Source organism: Sarcophilus harrisii, chromosome 4 (genome assembly GCF_902635505.1).
Source record: "Sarcophilus harrisii chromosome 4, mSarHar1.11, whole genome shotgun sequence".
NCBI classification, from domain to species: Eukaryota; Metazoa; Chordata; class Mammalia; order Dasyuromorphia; family Dasyuridae; genus Sarcophilus; species Sarcophilus harrisii.
Genome location: NC_045429.1, coordinates 364,491,155 through 364,512,805, shown reverse-complemented (window position 1 = coordinate 364,512,805; position 21,651 = coordinate 364,491,155). Strand labels below are relative to the sequence as shown.

The 21,651-nt window shown below is 37.3% G+C and overlaps 1 protein-coding gene across 2 annotated transcripts in view; it reads right to left on the bottom strand.

The window, feature by feature from the left end:
* Nucleotides 1-17,955, bottom strand: part of C4H1orf198 (chromosome 4 C1orf198 homolog) — a 44,328-nt gene extending 26,373 nt beyond the window's left edge. Inside the window, exons 1-3 of one of the 2 annotated variants that reach the window (XM_023502070.2) lie at nt 17,901-17,955; nt 17,096-17,418; nt 1,888-1,938 (exon numbers count right to left, since the gene is read on the bottom strand). In XM_023502070.2, coding sequence (XP_023357838.2) covers nt 1,888-1,938; nt 17,096-17,401 — 357 coding nt within the window. In that variant the 5' untranslated portion in view covers nt 17,402-17,418; nt 17,901-17,955. Of the gene's footprint in view, nt 1-1,887; nt 1,939-17,095; nt 17,809-17,900 lie in introns of those variants that run through there. The other variant, XM_012547980.3, reaches the window with a different exon arrangement.
* Nucleotides 17,956-21,651: the final 3,696 nt, after the last annotated feature.

Genomic DNA, 21,651 nt, shown 5'->3' with positions numbered 1-21,651 from the left:
CATTAGAGTATAAGGAGAAACAAAGCAACAGATGGTAGGTCTCCCAATTTCAAAGCCTTTCAGGACAGGCTTTCCATCAAAAACAGATGGTCAGCATTTTTTTTTTCAAAGCTGAAATGACCTCAGAGATCACCTAGTCCCTCTTTCTTATCTTATAGAAGAAGAAAAAGTAAAGTAACTTGCCTATGGATCAAGCAAGATACTATGTATACTACGTATAAACTATGTATAAACTACTAGGTCATCGAATATACCATCGCAAATATGCCATCAGAGAGAAAGCTATGGAGACTGAATGTGGATCAAAATATAGTATTTTCACCTTTTTGTTTATTTATTTGGTTTTTCTTTCTTGTGATTTTTTTCCTTTAGGGCTGATTTTTCTTGCACATGACAAATGTGGAAATATGTTTAAAAGGATTACATAGAAATAACTTATATCAGATTGTTTTCTTTCTTGGGGAGGGAGGAAGGAAGAAAAAATCTGGAACACAAAATCTTAGAAAAATTAATGTTGAAAACCCTTTACATATATTTGGAAAAATAAAATACTATTAGGAAAAAAAATTGGTGCTTGATTTGGATTGGTAACTTGAATAAAAATAAAGGGATTGATGATTTAATGGAGTTATCACTGCTGTTCCTCTATAGTTCCCCTCTGGGAAGATATACTACTATCCTACTAGTCAGTGAGGAAAGGAACAAATCTTTCCTAGAACAACCCAATTTAAGTAAGAGACCAATATTACCAACCACTCTGTATCCAAAAGGTAGGTGAAGAATCAATTCCACAGGACCAGAGGACTTTCTCCAGGGTCCTATTTTAGAAAATCACATACATTCCAATTCTGAGTAGATGTGATTCTGGATCTCTTTTGGGTTATATACTACAGAGCTTCTGTAGAGCCCACCTAAAATCCCAACTTGTTAACAAGTCTTTCTTGAGTCTCCTTAATTCTAGTGATTTCCTTCTGTGATCATTTCCAATGTATCTAGTATATTCGATGACTTAGTAGTTTATACATAGTAGTTTGCAAAGTTGCTCCTGCATTAGACAATGAGTTCCTTGAGAACAGGGGCTCTCTCTTTTCTTTGTTTGTATCCCCTGCACTTAGCATAGTTCTTAGCTCATGGTAGGTGCATAAAAATGTTTTTTGAGTCATCACAAGGAGGCTTAAATTCTTATATCCCACCACACCCACAGTATCCACATTAGGAAATTATTCTCTAAGGGGAAGAAAAACATCATATAATTTTACAAAATGAAAAAAATCCACCGATGCCTTTGGATTTTTTTCTTTATGAGCCTGGCACACTTTAGGCAGTCAAGATTTGTTGATTGAATTCCCCTAGCTACCCCAACCATTAACTAGTGTTGAAACAAATTAAAATTTCCTTCCAAGCTCTTCTCAAACTTTCTAATTTTGATCACAACAAAATATTAATCCATGGATCCAAAGAGTCTTGTTCACAAGTCCTTCCTTTCAGTGAATTTTCTCCTCCTGGGAGGCAGAGATGGGGAATGTGAGCTGAATACTTAGATGTGAGGAGGAGAAACACATCCAGCAGTATCATGTGACATGTTCCCTTGAACCCAGGAAAGATTATTACCCCAGTCAATAGAATGCAATTAATCTGATCATATTAACTATTGCTTTCATCTCTAATGTGCTTTTTTAAAAGTCTCCAAACCACACCATAATAGTTTTCTAACTCTTAACTGTTCCCTCACCCTTCCTTTTTTTTTCTGCAAACAATGGGCATGTCAACTATAGGCTGACTAGTAGTCCTACCACCCTCTAAGGCCATCAAATGCTAGCTTGTAAAAAGAGACATGTAATTACTCAATCCTTTTAAAAAGTAAAAATAAATCTTAATCCAACTTACCCTTGTTTCCCAGGAGAAAGGGGCAGAGTGTTCATCCTGCCAAGTTATATCCTGAAATAAAAATTCAAGAGTAAGCATGAAATCTGAACTGAAGCTTACAAAACCCAAACCCATGACCCAGTCATGGACAAACCATGCCTCTAGGACTGTTCTCACTCCATGACCCTCCATATTGTTCTGACCTTGGAAGCTTGTTTCACCTTAGATATCAAGAATCAAGCTTTTTTGCTTATTGCTCTCAGTTAATCTGGTATCTTTCCTAAAGCCCTGTACGATTACCCTGAGACTTTAAAGGGAATATGGTTTTAATCAAATAGACAAATACAGTATCCATTTAACAATATAACTAATAAAAGAGACTAAGAAGGATTGGAGGAGTTTAGAAATTAAGATTCTGGGAAAAACAGAACACAAAAGAAACCATGAAAAAGGTACTATGTGCTCAAACTTTGGTCCAATATAAAATCTCTGGGAGCAAGGATAAAGTATTACCTTTACTTTACATCACACCTGACATCCAAAATAGTGTGTTTAAGTAGGCACTTAAATCCCTTTGAGATCTAAATGTATGATTCCATGATAATTATTTCTGTTATTTCTTTGGCTTTGTTCTGAACAGTAAATGGAAACCCCATTTGGAATGGAAACAGAAGAAGGGTAGATGAGAAATCCCAGAAATTGGTCTGAATGGGCAATGAGGTTGAGGAATACTGTCTTCTATAAGATCTTCTAGTCAATAATGTTTCTGCCAAATGGGCATTTGTCCATGTACAGCTGAAGTTAGATTAAGCAGCCCCACCCAAAACTGGGAAGCAGGGTAAATTAATCTTTAATGTTCAGTATTCTTCTTCTATAGATCTTCTCAAACTTTGATGGTACCCTCTTTTGCCAGTAGTGAACACAGGCCATCAATTTAGAACTGGAAGAGCTCTTAAAGGTCCTTTTATTCAAACTCCTCGTTTTATAGGTGATGAAACTGAGGCCTATGAAGTTAAAAAACTTGACCACTGACAAGAGGTATATGCCTCCGATACCGATTCCAGCATTTTAGCCACTGGACTATGCTTCATAAAATTATAACAGCTTAATCTCGGAGATTATATTAAAAAAAATAATATGCCAAGAAAACTCCAAATGGGGTCACAAAGAGTCAAACATGATTAAAACGACCAAACAAAAATAAAATGTTAAATTAATGTGATATCTATGAAGCCTATTAATGCATTTTCACCAGCATTATCTAAAGGTGCTCTGCAACTCAACTTACGGAAGTACTCCTGGGTAGTGTTACGTGGGACATAGGAAAAAGTAAGTTTCCTCTCTTCTCAAAATACATTTCCTTGATTTCTCAAATTATCATCTTATCTCTGTTTTCCCCTTTACTTTCATACTTCTTAATTAGATTTTTAATCTATTTCTTGAGAGCAAAGACTATATTTTTGTGTTTATCCCCAACACTTGGCATAGCATCTAGAACACAGTAAGAATTAATACTTGCTCATCAGCTACAAGTTTCAGCTTAAACAAAAATTCTCCAAACTAGCCTGTATCCTTTTTCACCTCTATTCCTCATATCCCAATCTTCTTCTCTTTCTTCCTTCAATACAAACATTCCAGATGCTGAGGATCCAGAATCCATTCTTATTCCATCTTTTCTCCATTCTAAGCCTCTATAATCATTTGTAATGTGGTAATTATACCAGAGTAGATGGCCATAGCTTTGGAGTTTCTGCTGCCTCATATCCTTTGTCACCTTGGGCTGAATCTTTTGGGTAAGGGGTAGGGGACTTCAGGAGTAATTGGACTTTCTGTTTAAGGACCTTTCAGGTAGGATAGCCAGAAAGGATAAAAGATAAAGACAGAGACACAGAGATAAATAGAAAGAGAGAGATACACAGAGAGAAAGGTAGGTGGAGAGAAAAACAGAAGGAGAGGGAGATGAAGAAAAAGATGGAGGGGAGGGGAGAATGTATACAGTATTAGGAAAAATTAAATATAGAGGCTGTTCAAATGTCCTAGAGAAGTGCCCCCAAAAGAAAAATGTAAATTCCTTGCTTGGCTATGTAAAAGTAATGCTAATTATAATCCTTGATAAGAATGGCTTATTAGCCATGCCTAATGATTACATGCCTAATTATCATGTGAATCATTATATAAGTCAAGCTAATTTCATCGTATCCTTTCCATGCAATATCAAACTCTATATATTTGTGCCTTGTCTTCTGTTACTTAGAGAGTCTGATCAACATTCACAAACTAATAAAAAGGAACACAGGCCCTTCTCTCTCCCCTTCCAGTTAAAGATTCCCATTAAACCCAGATTATTTTTCATATTTTGATCCTCCTGAAATGAAATGAGCTACTTTATGAGATACTGAATTTTCCATCATTGGAAGCATTCAGGCAAAGATTGAGATGTTGTAGAAAGCACTGCTACATTAGGCAGGAAGTCAGATTAAATGACTTCTCAAGTCCCTTCCAATACAAAGATTTTATGGTTCCAAAATTCAAGTTGTTCTTTGCAGTAATAATGCAACAGGATAAGTTTTTCATGTGGAAAACTGAAGCAAAGATCTAGGTCTAAGTTCCAATCTGTGCAATTCTAAGCAAATCCCTTCAACTGCTCTGAGATACCATTTCCTCATCTGAGGTTGACTTTAGTAAGAAAGACTTCAAATCTAGCTTTAGACACTTACCAGCTTTGTGAATCTGGGCAGATCACTTAACCTTTGTCTGTCTCAGAATAACACCTATTTTCCGGGACTGTTGTACAGACCAAACAAAATTTTTGTAAAGTGCTTTGTAAACTTTAAGGTGCTAAATAAATGCTAGTTTATTGTCATCTGTAAAATGATGAGAATTCTACCTGCCTTATAGGTTTGTGGGAAAGGAAATGCTTTTGCAAGCTTTAAAGGACTATATTAAAAGGGAGCTATTATTATCACATAAAATAGTATTACCAGCTCTGAAATTATAATAAAAGTTTTACTAAAGCAATTTTTAAAGGGGAGGAGGGATTTGTTTTGTTTTGTTTTGTTTTTTTTAAAGAAGTTTGATTCTTCTATTTAGCATTATAAAATTCCCCCTGACTTGGCAAATAGACTGATGAAGGCTATAAGAATACTTAGTCATCAGCTTCAAGAAGGGCAAAAGAAACATTAAAAGAGAATAGAATACATTCTTACTAGCCTCCTGCTATTTAAACATGAATTTCCTCTTACACTGAAATTGTGCACTTTGAAACTCTCCAGATTCTACAGATTAAATCAAGACTTCTATTTTTGATAGATATTTTTGAAGCCAGTCAAATACCACAAAGCAGATGTAAACCCCATAAAGACCTGGGGGATGAGCTGGTGGGCCTGTAATATCAATTCTCATTTGCTAAGAGTCTCGGACTCATCAAAGCTTGGAGGATTCACTGCACAATCATCTTTCTCCAACCCAAGGTCAAGTCTGCAGTCTTTTGTTCTATCTACAAGAGAATGAATAAAGGGGTGGATTCCTCAGCTTTCCACAATTCTGTGCTCGTAAAAATAATACAGCACTTTAAAAAACACACACACACGCCAAACCAAAGTATGATCTGATGTCAGCCATCAGCTGCAGACCCAAGCAACAAAAAGCTTTTTACAAGAGAATAGGCTCTCCCAGCAGCTGGATACAAATGGCATCAGAATTTCAGAGTGGCAAATACTTCTCATACAATAGCATCTTTTTTTTTTACATCCCACCAGAACCAGCAGGCACACCAGTGTGCTGCCAAGCACATTCTTCTCTAGCCAATTATATACATTTTGGGGCAAGCATATCTCTCTCTCTCTCTCTCTTTCTCTCTCTCTCTCTCTCTCTCTCTCTCACACACACACACACACACACACACACACACACACACACATACACATATCCCTCAAGATCTAAAATTTCCATTGAACCAAAACACAACTTTGCTCCTGGCTGCTGCAGTGGTTAATGTCTCATTTTTAAGGGTGTTGTTGGAATGCTCTCAGAAGATTCAAGTTTCCCTAGATAAAAGAAATTCACCAGGGAGAAGTGCTAAAAGGACAATTCAGCCACTCTGAAAATAACTTCTCCATTTCAGAAAGGAACAGGAGCACATAGTCCTGACACACTGGTGACACGATACCTGTTATCACTCTGGGGAGGGCCTGAGAGAGAAGTTGAAGATGAGAAAAAGACAAATAGAATGAATTTGAGACATATAGTATTTGGCAATGAGGTGCCTGCTCAATAGAGAAGGGAGGTACTGCCAACTTCTCCTAAAGAAATTGTCAGAAAACCCATATGGGGTGATATTTGCGCATCCACAGATACACACACACACACACACACACACACACACACACACTCTCCCTCTCCCTGTCTCCTCTCCTTCCCCTTTCTCCCTCCTTCTCTGTGTGTGTGTGTGTGTGTGTGTGTGTGTTTCTGTCTCGTGTGTGTGTCTGTCTGTCTTCCTCTGTGTTTTCCTTTCCCTCCTTCCCTCATTCTCTCCCTCTTTCTCTCCCTCTCTCCCCCTCTCTCAAAGTACCTTTTCCTCTGAAATGCCAGCAGCTTTTAACACTACTCTCTTATCTAGAAACCCAATCCCATTCAACATCCTCTTCCAAAAGGTCAAATGACACCTCAGTGTGGCAATTGTTTCAATTCATAAAGCATTTTTTTTTTTTTTTTGCCAGGGCCAATGGAAAGATATCTACCTCCACACCTCCACCAAAGACAGTCATCAAGTTTTCTTCCCTGGTGAATAACAAACATCTATAGCAATCTCTTACAAAAGCCTCCATGGAAAAAAGAAATGGACCAAGAACCAAGTGATTATCAAAGAAAGACAGTTGAAATCCCAACCTCCCATATCAGTCAAAAAAGGGACAAAGAACAGAACTAGCAATTAAAGAAGGGGGAAAATATTTTGAGATCTGTAAGCACTTTTTAGACTGACCTTTAGTAACTTTTATTCTATTTTTGAGGAAGTTGGTAAGGACAATGATGATCTAATAATCCCTTCAAATTAAACTTGAAATTCTAGGATTCTCCTCCATCAACTCACTGCTCCAAAGATAGATTTGCCGTTTACTTGACTTCAAGATAAATAATCTTGATAAATTATATACTTCATAGGATTCTTTACTAGAAAGGAACTTAGAAATTACCTAAGACCTATCCTCTCCATTACCATGGAAGTTCTTTTTTGAAAACTTCCTTAATTAAATTCTAATCTGACTTAACAGATCGATTTGAGAGCTGCTTGAGCAGAGTACCCATTAGGGTCACAAAATGTCAGAGGCAGAATATGAATCAAATTCTTCCTGATTCTAAACTCTATCCACTATGCCAGGCTACCTCTATAACCCCTTATTATAGATGAGAAAACAGGCACAGAGGAAAAATGACTAAAGGTCATGCTATTACTAAGCAATATAACTGAGTTTCAAACTTAGGTCTTCTGATTAAATCTCAAACATTACCCACTCACCTCACTGTTTTCTATTCAAATTTAGTCTGTGTTCATGTCAGTATGGAGCAACAAGTTCTGGATTATTGGAACTCTGTCTAACCTGTTCCATGCTGCATCTTAGTATGTCAAAAGATTTTTAATATATGCTTTTTTTAAATTATAAGGTTTTATTAACAGAGCTGATGCCTGGGTAATTTTTTTTATATTATCCTTTGCACTCACTTCTGTTCCGACTTTTCCCCTCCCTCCCTTCATTCCCTCCCCCAGAGGGCAAGAAGTCCTAATATATGCTTTTAGATGATCTTTTTCCAACACCAAGTATACAAGGACAGATCTATTGTTAGCTAAAAATTCTTGTGTACTTGGTATTGGAAAAAGATGAAAATCAGTCTCTTTAGTTGAAGTGATATATTTTAGGGATAACTTCACCTCTTATGTCACCAAAAATAAATGGACATTATTCAAAGTGAGCTCCCCCATCTCATCTCACAGCACAGTCTTTCTATTTCATATCAAAAGATGCTTATGCTCGCTCGCTCTCTCTCTCTCTCTCTCTCACATGCAATTTTTCTAAACATATTTCTGTATTCATCGCGCTGTGCAAGAAAAATCAGATCAAAAGGAAAAAAACTATGAGAAAGAAAAAACCCAAGCAAACAATAACAAAGGTAAAAACACTATGCTTTGATCTACATTCACTCTCCAAAGTTCTCTGTGGATATGGATAGTACTTTCCATTACAAGTCTCTTAGAATTGAGTAGCCTTTCTCTTTGCCAAAACAAACCCTTTTACATATATCTTTGCTCTGATCCAATACTCTTTAGCAAATTGCTTCTACTATTAATCTCACTTCTCATTTTCAATCTCTGTGTATTTATTTGCTCTCTCTACTGTCTACATACGTGCCCATGCCCTAATTCTAAACATATATACACACACAAACCACCTCAATTTGTCCTACCATCTCCACTGGCTATCAGTCTATATTTCTCTTCCCATTAAGGGCTAAATAACTTGAGAAAAACATTTACACTATGTGAATCCACTTCCTCTCCCATGACTGTTTTAAATTCTCTTACCTCAAAAGGTAAAATAATAATCTGCCTTCTGACTTTATCATTCAACTGAAACTGCCCTCTCCACAATTAACAGTGATTTCTTGATTGCTAATCTAATGATCTTAATAAAAATTGACATCCTCTTTCAGAAAGACCTGAAGAGACTTACATGAACTGATGCTAAGTGAAGTGAGTAGATCCCAAAGAACATTGTACATATCAATAAGATTAAACAATGATCAATTCTGGTGGGCGTGGCTTTTTTTCAACAGCAAGGTGAGTTAGGCCAGTTCTGATAGTCTTGTGATGAAGAGAATCATCTGCATTCAGAGAAAGGATTGTGGGGACTAAATTTGAATCACAACATAGTATTTTCACATTTTTTGGTTGTTGTTATTTACTTGAATTTTGTTTTCTTTCTCATTTTTTTTCCTTTGTGATCTGATTGTGTTTGTGTGTGTGTGTGTGTGTGTGTGTGTGTGTGTGTATACAGCATGATTTTGGAATTGTGGAAATATGTATAGAAGAATTGTCTGTTTAACATATATTGGATTACTTGCCATCTAGGGAACAGGATGGGGGAAGGAGGGGAAATTGGAACACAGAGTTTTGCAAGGGCTAATGTTGAAGAATTGTCCACATGTTTGTTTTGAAAAATAAAAAGCTTGAATAAAATAAATAAAGAAAAAGCTTTTATTTTTTTTTCATCCTCCATAATCTCTCTGCAGCATTTGACATGGTTTCACTTTCTCCCTATATATTCTCTCCTCTTTTGATTTTCATGAGGCTGCTTTTTCTTGATTCATCCTCTATTAATCTAACTATGCCTTCAGAATTATTTTTGCTGGTTCTTTATTCAGGTCATGCCCACTAACTCCTGGTGTCACTCAAAGCTTTTTCTGAAGCCCTCTTTTCACTCTATACTATCACTTAGTGACCTCATCAATTTCCATTGATTTAACCAACAACTTTCCCAGATCTACCTATCGAGTCTTAATCTCTTTCCTGAATTACAATCATGCATGTCCTTTTCTCAACATCTTGAGTTGGATGTCCCATAGATATTTCAAACTCCATGTCTGAAACAGAACTCATTTTCTCTTTTTTAAACCCTCTCTCCCCAACTTCCTTAATTATTGTCAAACCCTAATCACCTTTTGCTAAGATTACTGAAATAGTCTTCTAACTAGTCTCCTTCCTCAAATCTCTCCTTATTCCAATTCATCATCCTCTCAGCTGTTAAGATTGTTTTTATAGAGTATGTATAACCATGTTACCCCTCTGTTTCCCACCCCACCTCCATCTTTACTCTGCAGTGGTTCCTATTATTTCCAAGATCAAATATAAACTCTTTTGTTTAGCTCTTAAAGTTCATTACCTGACCCCTTCCTACATTTCCAATCTTCTTACACTTTACTCCCCTTTAAATAGGTATCAAATAAATAGCAACTCTTTCATCAGAACATCTGTCCAACCACATCCCAAATCCTGCTTGTGCTATTGTGCTACACAGGAAGTTTACTGTATCTACTATACAGTGTTATGTTTATGATGGACACTTCAGTATTCAAATTCAACAATCCAGCTATAGGACATTAGAACAGCCTATTCAACTGTGGGCCACAACAATGGCCCACTTCTACTTGTCTTTTCTACAATTACATTCCAACTCTGGTCTCCATGTCGTCACACTAGCTGTCCCCCATGCCTAGACTGTTCTGTGATTTCTTTCAAGACAGTTCAATCTCACCTTCTACAAGAGGCCTTTCCTCCTACATATGCATATGTGTATATTTGTATAGATATACACATTACAGGTGTGCATATGTATACATACCTACATGTATATGGGTATAGATGTATTTTGTCATCTCCCCCACTAGAAAGCATGTCTCAAAGAAGGTAAGATCCAGTTGTTGTTTAGTCACTTCAATCATGTTTGACTCTTTGAGATGCCATTTTGGGGGTTTTCATGGCAAAGATGCCATTTCTTTCTCCAATAAGATAGTAAGTCATTAGTAGCTAATAAGCAGCAGAGCTTATTCATGCTCTGGTCCTCTGATGCCAAATTCACTGCCCTTTCCACTGTACTATGGCTCTTTGATAACCTATAGTCAGCAGTATAGTCATAATTCGATACTAGTGTCCTCAACTTCAATACTTCCAATAATTACCACAAAGCATTATACGATACTGAAACACCTCCTGAATTATAAAAAAGATAAAATTATATTCAAAAAAGTATTTCATTTATTTTTTAGACTAAAAAGTTGCCAGTTGATATGTTTGCTATAAATAGCAACTCTTATCCAGAACCCTCAACCAACCAAATCATTTCAGCTCATGCTGTATATGAGGTTTACTTATAAAGGTTTGTGATGGGCAATTGAAAATGTTGGTTAGGTGATTGAATGATCCCAGAACTCACTAAATTGGTTAAATAGGTTATCACTGTGGGAGTTAATCAATCAATAAGCATTTATTTATGAAACATTTACTATTTACTATTTGCTAAGCATTAGGCTAAGCATTGGGATTACAAAGAAAGCCAAAAATAGTCATTTCTAAGTCGATAATCCTATGTTCTTTTGATTCACAGATAGATCTGCATTGGTGGAGGTAAACTTCACTGGGGAGATGCCCATTCCATCAAAATCACAAGCCTACATACTCATATAAACCTCATATCTATACACATGTACTACATATCTACATGAATGAATATACTTATATATACATACTGCATGTCTTATTTTTTTTTTTTTTTTTGGTAGAGATTGTTTGGTAAACTTTAAAGTGATAATTTGTTACTATTTTATTATTGAATAATGAAATTTATTTCAGTTGTGGAGCTAAGTAAAAATACTGAGAAATATTCCAATCCACCTGGAATATTGGTTAAGTGGGACATAAATAGAAAATTCTGCCCAGAACAGGAATCAAAGCTCACTATTCCATAAGAAATCTACAATACAGACTCCTTTGTTTCAGAGATAAAGTAGTTTGCCCAGCAAATATAAGGCTTAATTATTGAGTTGTTGCATAGTACCCCAAAAGTATTAACATTGTAGGAAAACTATCTGTTCTCCCAAAGCACTGATCGATGTAAGGATTAAACACAGTGCCCCTGCTATATTTATTTTTACATTTTGCAAATGGTTTGTGTATCTGAAAAATTAAGTGGAATGATTACAATGTGTTTTTCTGTAATAAATGCCTGTATAGGGACTGTTACCAATACTTTTTAAAATGCATCTTCGTTCTTCCTTTGGGCCTGCAGTATATTTAGTCTTGCTGAGGTAAGAGAATTTCTATAACCGGATAAGCAAACCTATAGTTCCAACAGCAAAATGTTCCACTAATGACTTAATCCATAACTGAGCACCATGGGAAAAAAAAATAGAACTTCAGCCTCTATAGATCACAACAAACACAAATCTTCAGCTTTCCTGAAAGGCTTCCCAGAGCCCCACTGCATATGGAAAAACAGGAGAAGAGAAGAAAGAAAAAGAAAACGGGAAGAACAAGTCAAAAGGGAGGTAAGAAGAAGAGAAAAGGAGATAGAGAGGGAAATTTTTATGATGACAAAAGACTTATGAAACATATACAAGTCCTCAAATTGGTCTGCCTGGTGTTTATATATATATATATGTATATATATATATATATACATATATATATATATATATGTATATATTTATATGTGTGTGTGTGCTATTCATACTCATATATTTTAAGATAAACAATGTTTGGAATAATAATGCTTTAACTGAAAGTTTTATGCATTTGTATCAAAAACTTTTAATTGTACTGAGAAAGACACAAGAGTTTTGTGCAAAGAGAAACGTAAGCTTTCATCTCTTTGGGATAGTGAACAAGTCATTTAATTTGTCTGCACCTCTGTTTCTTGGCAGTCAACAGACAACTTTTCTTCCCCAGGGAACTGTGCAGATTAATGAGCCTGTCTGTATACTGCCTAAAAAGAAAAAGGGGAGACATCCCCTGTCTGCCTCCAGTAATCTCCTCTTCCCACCTGCTGAATATGTGCTCAGCTCTCAAAGTATACTTTTTAAGAATGCCAATTCAGGTGTCACTATTACTCAACACTGACTGTACAGACAATTCAAATGAAAATGACTTCTGATAGAGGGGAGTTCAGGGAAAGGAGGAGAACAGAACATGAATCCAGAAGCATTCTACTTTTCCCCATTTGGGGTATGATGAGAATAGATGGAATCTACTCAATGGAATCTTTTTAGGATGACCTTTCAAGGTAGTACCTAGAAGTCAGTGCCTAATATCCAAAATAGAGATAAGAAAAGTTAACAATCCTAGAATCTTTTCTAGAAAATGAATCAGCCCAGAGAGAAGGTAGGCATCATAATTATATATTCCACTCTAAAAACCAATGGCACCAAAACACAAATTTCAGATTATTTGAAGAATTTGGCAAAAGACTGGAGAAGAGACAAGATGAAAGAAAAATGTGTGTTGTTGTATATCTGTATTTCTGTATATCTGTATTGTGTTGTTGTATTTCCAGAAGCTAAACATTCAGATTATTAATAATATTGAAAAGGACACAAGACAATAAAAGGAGTTATGAGGTATCACAGGTCTGGTTTCAAAAAGCAAAATGTTCAAATTATTGTTACCAAAAAAACCCCGACAACAAAACACCCAAACCCTGAAATCATATAGCATTTTATGTTTTACAACCAGTTTTCCATACAAGTATTTCAACTGCTCTTCAGAATCACTCTGAAACAGATAAGGCAAATGTTATTGGTCCCAAATTACACATGAAGAACCTGAGGCTAAAAGTGATTAGGTGGTCTTTCCAAACTTGAAAAACTACTAAGGGTCTGAGTTAAGTTTTGAAATAGGTTTTCTAAGGCTGGTGCTCTTTTCACTATAATGAACGGAGTGGAGTGGAATGGAGTAGAAAACCCCACAAATATTTAATGAGGGTCTATTATAGGGTACTCTCTTAGGTATGATAATAATGATATATACAAAGAATTTTTTCCCTCCCTCTTTCATTCTCCTATATCTCCCTTTAAGGCTCAGCTTAGGTATTTCCTCTTTTATTGAACTTTTGCTGATCCTCTCCATTCTCCCATTCCTACTTGTAAGAGTTCTTTCTCAAATTATCTTGTCCTTACTCATCTGGGTACATAGCATATTGCCTATTGCAACGAGCCTTTCCTAAGAGCTAACATATTTCATTTTTCATCCTCCACGGCTGTAAAAGTGCCTTGCAAATAGGAGGCATTCAATAATGTCTATTGAATTGATATAGATTAAGATGTCCATCAAAGGCAGAGATGGGAATGTCATTCCCCCTTTTTTTTCAGATATTTTATGGACTCATTATAAGAACAGCAGGAACCTAAACTCACAGACAATGGGTTCTCTATGGAAATATGAGAAATAACACCAGATTTCAGAGATTAGGACTTAAGAGCTAAAAGTCAAAGATTACTTCTTATGGAATATTATGGGAAGAACTTATTTGACTATATGTTCTTTAAAAACCATATCCTACAAGAACATCCATACCAGTATCATCAAAAACTTAGACAACGGCACCAACTGATAAGTTTGGGTAAGTTTACTGGGAAGATGGGAGACCAGTAGAAGAGGAAGGTAAAAAGTGAGTCACTACAACTATAAAGAAGAAAACTATCCATTTGCCTGTGATTGCTAGAAGCAAAGAATAATAATTGCCACATCTTATAACACTGCTGTAGTATTATTTTTGAATAGTTTATCAGGGTCATCACAAATAAGGTGTAGGAGTAGAATGAGTCAACAAGCCGTAGTGATCTTTTTAAAGGTCCCATTTTATTGCTTATTTTGTAATAGAAAGCAGGGAAGGTGCTATTAAACCTTCCAAAATGCAAATGCCTGACCCTAGAAGATTTACTAACAATTTGTATTCAAATTGAAAGAGAACCAAGCTAATTGAGACATGACATGAGGAATCATACTGTTAAGAGCATTCATCTAATAATGCACCTTGAATTTTTCGTCATAATATTGGCGCCAAAGAAAACATCTTCAGTCACAAAAACAAAACTATGCTATGAGATGAATGCCTCTGTGGCTGAGGATAGATATATTTGTTAGAGTGACTCCTAAGAAAGTAAGAGTCCAGGTGATATAAAAAGTTAACTGTTACATGTTAAAAGGGCAAGGCAATCAGTCAACACCTTTTACAGAGCTACTTAATGCATAGAAATTATTCAGCAAGGAAATGTTTGCTTCTCTGGTTCCTGGATAGCTGAGTTTAAAAAAAGAAAAGATTGAAAATGTACCTGGGTTTTCAAGAATTTGTTAGGGTGATGAGAATTTTAATCCCTGACAATTCATTATATTCATAGGAGATGCCAAGACCTTCTACTATAGGGAATGAGAGATCCACATTGCAGTATATAAACTAGGGACACCACAGGTTGTCCAAATCACCAGCAGTCATTGTGAGTGTCCTGAGTAATTCCCACCCCAAATTACTTAGCCCTCGATCTGAAGTCTTTGGGACCAGTCCCAGGAGAGTACAGTTCAATACTAGGTAAGACAAAATGTGTTCTAACTGGGAATCATCTCAAACCTGGGATTACTCAAAACAGACAAATCAACAGCAGTGTTCCTTCTTGCATTCTGCTCTTAATTGCTCCCAAACCTACCCACTCTAACCCTTTGAATATGACCAAGAATTTGCCACAGGTCCTAGTCTAGAGAGGATCATCAGAGACAGAAGCAATTCTAATGGACTTGATCTATTTCCAATTTATATTTTTAGGGTGCAGGATGAGTGCCAAATATCCTAGAACTTGTTAAACTGTGGTACCCCAGATAAGTCTCAACGTATCCTAAGGGGTAAGATTCAGCCTAGATCCTTCACAACCTCTGCTGAAAAAAATTTTTTTTTGGCATATTCCTATGCTTGTCACAGTACAGAATCCATGTTAGCAGCCATCTTTGCAAAGGCAAGAATAAGCTTTGAAATAGAAGGCTAGTGTGCTCCTACAGGATTTTAAGATGGACAGTCAGGGTTAATTCTAGTTCCATTTGCTTTTAAATCTCATTAAAGGTATAAGTTTAGGCACAGCTTAACTTGGCATCTGACCATAGGACTCCAGGGAGAGAAAGAAAATAATTTGGCTAGTTTCCTGAAAGAGATTATATGTATAAGTATACCTTTATTTTGATACATAAGTGCATATAAAGTATTTGGAGTCTGAAATGGAAAAATATTTAGTTATTTTTCAAGATATATATTTCTAAAAATATTTCTTTCACTTCTTATTCATATATGTATAAGTTTTCCAAAAGATGCTAGTGACTTACTTTTCCATAACCCAATTCTGAGCATTCAAGAAACAGCATCATGTGTCCATAGAAACACCTATTTTCATACTGAAGATTTTTCTGAGAAGAAATAATTTAAAAAAAAAACAACACTATACTTTTGGCTTCCTTTTTTGCTATACCCACTTTTTCCTGGCAAAATTTTTATAGTTTAAAACTTAATGGAGAATTTCTTTTAATTCTTCCAGCATAAAGTAGTATTGGCAGTATATGCCTATGTTTTCACACTTTCCTTTCACTTAAATGAGACTTTTACAGGAATAAGTGCCACAACACATATAAGTATAAATTGGATTGAAACTTCACTCTTAAAGTGAATGACTTCAGGAGACAGTATCTTCCTAACTCAATACATATTGGCTCCAAATTATACATTTGATGATTTTAGCCTAAGTGATTAAGTGATGATGGGACAAATGCTCCTGCTGCTGTCTGATGCCCAGGCCTACTGGGTCAGAGAATATTTCCAAGCCACAAAAAAGCAGGTGGTTTTGTGTACTAAGTGTTCTGGCTTTGGTGACTATCAGCTCCCATTTTTCTCTTTCTGATTTCAAATATTAGTTGCCCCACACCCTAGAAAAGTGCACACAATTTGACTTCTGGATCATATCAAGAGGCTTATGAATGCTGTTATCTGTGGCTTACAAGAGGACATTTAAATTGGGAGAGGCCAGTTAGAGTAATCTTACCTTCATATTTCAGTTGATAAATGGGGGCATGATCCTTGTTCCAAACAGTAACTTGTGCATAATGCTTTACAAGAAAATTGTTTTTAAAAACTTTTCTCACCAGGCTTATACCCTAGTCCTTAATTTCTATTCTGTCAATTCCTTCCTCGTTTACCAATAATGGGAAGGTGCTTTCAATTAAGGTAATATATAGGAAAACTTTCTTTGTACATTTTGATGGTTAGAGGTAAATATTATCTTTCTGGTGTCTCTTGTTAGAAGCAGGGAGAATAAATAGGCGATCTTAGCAAAGATTCCCTTCCAGCCCATGACTCCAGAGTCTGGGTGCATGTTATTCCCTCCATTAGACTCAGACTCCTGCAGGTCAGATTTTAGTTCTTCTTATTAAAGGAAGCCTTTTCCTACCCAGTTCTCAGTGAACCTAGGGCAGGTAACAAAGACTACGACAGAGTAGGTGTTGTGACCCAACTAGGGAGGATTTAGGGATAAAGCGCTAGGCAGGGGGACGATGCAAAAGCACACCTGCAGCCTCCCATCTCCACTTCGGGGTGTGTCCCTCTTCCCAACTCTTTCTCCCCGCTCTTGGTCCCGGTGCCCGTTCCCCAGTTACCTCGTCTCCGAAGTGCACGACCTTCTGCCCCGTGGGCACCCGCAAGTTGGGGTAGCAGGAAGGGGTCTGGTCCTTGGAGGCCCCGGCGGCGCGGTGTGCGGCGTAGCGGGCCTGGATGTGGGGCTCCACCATGCACTTGTCGATGATCTCGTCCTGCTGCTTGGGGGGCAGCCGCTCCCATTCGGGCCCGTACTTCTCGCGAATCTTTTCCTTGTCTTGCATGATCTTCCTGGCCATGGGGCTCAGCGAGGAGAAGTAGGTAAAGCGCTTCCGCTCCTTGTCGTCCAGCGGCCGGTTCCCGTTCATGACTGCCGTGCGCGAGGCTGCAATCGCCGCCGCCATAGAGGCCATGGCCACGGACCCTCGGCCTTGCTCTGCTTGCCCACCGCCCGGCTGCCCTTTTCCCTCCACGCCTCCGCCACGCTCCGGCCTCCCTCAGCCTCGGTCTCTGCCTGTGCCTGCCTGTTCCTTTGCCTCTGCCTCTGCCTCTGCCTTTGCCGCCTCTGTCTCTGCCGCTTCTGCCTCTGTCTCTCTCTCTGTGGCTTGGGAACTAGGAGGCAGGAAGGGAAGATGCCAGAGAGAACTAAGGACCTCCTCTCCCTCCTCCTCTTTCCCTCCCTCCCAGGGTAAACGCCTCCCTTCCTCTCTGGCTTTCTGCTCCCTGTTCAGTCCACACCCCCAGGTCCCTCCTCTCTCCGGGACTTCCTTTCCTCTCTTCCCTCCTCTCTCCTCCGCCTCCTCAGTTTACTGGACCCCCTTCTCTCCCTCTATTTAGGCTGCCTCCAAATTCTCCCAATTCCCTTACCTCCAGCTTCTCTCTACCTTCTTCTTCCTTCTTTTCTGGTCTCCTCCTTTCCGTGCTCCTCCCCCTTGCATATACCTCTCTACTCCTCCCAGCTGCAGACACGCCTCCTTCCTCTCCCGCCTCCTCCTCATTCCAGCTGTTACGCCCCATCTTTTCCAGACCAAGTCACCAACCTGGGAGTCTCCCAAGCCCAGTGGCCCTTGTGAGTGAGTGAGTGTTGAGACCTAATCAAGTGTTTGTTCTTATGAATATTTTGTTTGGCTGGTTTACTGTGGAATTTGATTTAACCCAACAAACATTTATTAAGTGACTGCTCTGGGTAGAACACTGAAATAGAATATGAGGAAAACAAAATTTAGATAACACATGCTCTTGTGGAGCTCTTTCTTCCATCCCCCCCCCCCCCCCGCGACGTTGGGGGACATGACACATACACAAACAGAAATGAATAGACAGATGAAGAATGATAGACTTGGAGTTTAAGGATGCAAATCCTTGCATATCCATCTTTCATTAGACGATGAGCACCTTGTGAGCAGGGAATTGCTTTTTGCCTTTCTTTCTTTTTTTTTTTTTTTTTAATTTAATAGCCTTTTATTTACAGGATATATGCATGGGTAACTTTACAGCATTAACAATTGCCAAACCTCTTGTTCCAATTTTTCACCTCTTACCCCCCCCCTCCCTAGATGGCAGGATGACATGAATGTTAAATATATTAAAATATAAATTAGATACACAATAAGTATACATGACCAAAACGTTATTTTGCTGTACAAAAAGAATCAGACTCTGAAATATTGTACAATTAGCTTGTGAAGGAAATCAAAAATTGCATAAATATAGGGATTGGGAATTCAATGTAATGGTTTTTAGTCATCTCCCAGAGTTCTTTTTCTGGGCATAGCTGGTTCAGTTCATTACTGCTCCATTGGAAATGATTTGGTTGATCTCATTGCTGAGGATGGCCTGGTCCATCAGAACTGGTCATCATACTGTATTGTTGTTGAAGTATATAATGATCTCCTGGTCCTGCTCATTTCACTCAGCATCAGTTCATGTAAGTCTCTCCAGGCCTTTCTGAAATTATCCTGTTGGTCATTTCTTACAGAACAGTAATATTCCATAATATTCATATACCACAATTTATTCAGCCATTCTCCAACTGATGGACATCCATTCGGTTTCAGTTTCGCCACCACAAAAGGGCTGCCAAACATTCGTCACATACAGGTCCCTTCCCTTCCTTATAATCTCCTTGGGATATAAGCCCAGTATAAACTCCTGGATCAAAGGGTATCACAGTTTGATAACTTTTTTTTAATAGCCTTTTATTTAGGATATATACATGGGTAACTTTACAGCATTAACAATTGCCCAAACCTCTTGTTTCCAATTTTCCCTCTTACCCACCATCCCCTCCCCAGATGGCAGGATGACCAGTAGATGTTAAAATAAAATATAAATTAGATATACAAAGTTACCTGACCAAAACGTTATTTTGCTTGTAAAAAGAATCAACTCTGAAATATTGTACAATTAGCGTGAAGGAAATAAAATGCGGTGTGCATAAATATGGGAGGAATTCAATGTAATGGTTTTAGTCATCTCCCAGAGTTCTTTTCTGGGCATAGCTAGTTCAGTTCATTACTGCTCCACTGGAAAGTTGGTTGATCTCGTTGCTGAGGATGGCCTGATCCATCAGAACTGGTCATCATCTAGTATTGTTGTTGAAGATATAATGATCTTCCTGGTCCCTCATTTCACTCAGCATCAGTTGGTAAAGTTCTCCAGGCCTTTCTGAAATTATCCTGTTGGTCATTTCTTACAGAACAGTAATATTCCATAATTTTCATATACACAATTTATTCAACCATTCTCCAACTGATGGACATCCATTCAGTTTCCAGTTTTAACCACTACAAAGGCTGCCCAAACATTCTGCACATACAGGTCCCTTTCCTTCTTTATAATCTCTTTGGGATATAATCCCGTAGTAACACTCTGGATCAAGGGTATCACAGTTTGATAACTTTTTGAGCATAGTTCCAAACTACTCTCAAAATAGTTGGATTCGTTCACAACTCCACCAACAATGCATCAATGTCCCAGTTTTCCATCCCCTCCAACAATCATCATTATTTTTCCCTGTCATCTTAGCCAATCTGACGGTGTGTGGTAGTATCTTAGAGTTGTCTTAATTTGCATTTCTCTGATTAATAATGACTGGAGCATCTTTCATATGACTAGAAATAGTTTCTTCTTCAGAATTGTCTGTTCCATATCCTTTGACCATTTTTCAATTGGAGAATGGCTTGATTTTTTATAAATTAGAGTTAATTCTCTATATATTTTGAAATGAGGCCTTTATCAAACCTTTGACTGAAAAATTTTCCCAGTTTATTGCTTCCCTTCTAATCTTGTCTCATTAGTTTTGTTTGTACAAAAACTTTTCAGTTTGGTATAATCAAATTTTCTATTTTGTGATCATGTAATGATCTCTAGTTCTTTGGTCATAAAGACCTTCCCCTTCCACAGGTCTGAGAGGTAAACTATCCTGTGTTCCTCTAATTTATTAATAATTTCATTCTTTATGCCTAGGTCATGAACCCATTTTGACCTTATCAAAGTTGCTGGTTATAAAATAAACCCACATAAGTCTTCAGCATTCTTATATATCACTAACAAAATCCAACAGTCAGAGTTACAAAGAGAAATTCCATTTAAAGTAACTACTGATAATATAAAATATTTAGGAATCTATCTGCCAAGGAAAATCGAAACTTTATGAACAATTACAGACCACTTTTCACAAAATTAAGTCTGATCTAACCAATTGGAAAAATATTAAATGCTCTTGGATAGGCGACAAATATAATAAAGATGACAATATACCTAAACTAATCTATTTATTTAGCGCTATACCAATCAGACTCCAAAAAACTATTTTAATGACCTAGAAAAATAACAACAAAGTTCATATGGAAAAACAAAAGGTCAAGAATTTCAAAATTAATGAAAAAAAATCATGAAGGTGGCTTGCTGTACCAGATCTAAAATTATATTATAGAGCAGCAGTTGCAAAACTATTTGGTTTGGCTAAGGAATAGATTAGTTGATCAGTGGAATAGATTAGGTTCAAGGGATAAAACAGTTAACAAATATAGCAACCCTAGTCTTTGACAACCCAAAGATCCCAGCTTTTGGGATAAGAACTTACTGTTTGATAAAAATTGCTGAGAAAATTGGAAACTAATATGGCAGAAACTAGGCATTGATCCATACTTAACGCTTTTTGCCTTTCTTTGTATCCCCAGTTATTAGCACCCTACCAAGTACAAGCTTAATAAATACTAGTTGACAAACGACTCTGTGATCTTGCTCAAGTTGTAGAAATCTGAGCCTTTTCCTCAACTGTAAAATGAAGGCATTAGATTAGATGGCCTTTAGGTACAGCTAGGTATAGAGATATAGAATGATAGAGATAATGGGAATAGTAGTATCAAGTGATTGTTTAAAGGGTAGAGATGAGTATATTGTAGCAGTACTGAATAAGCCAGTAGATAAGGAGAGATTGAAAGTCAGCGCATAATACCCTTTGATCCAGCAGTGTTACTACTGGGATTATATCCCAAAGAGATTATAAAGAAGGGAAAGGGACCTGTATGTGCACGAATGTTTGTGGCAGCCCTTTTTGTAGTGGCTAGAAACTGGAAACTGAATGGATGTCCATCAGTTGGAGAATGGCTGA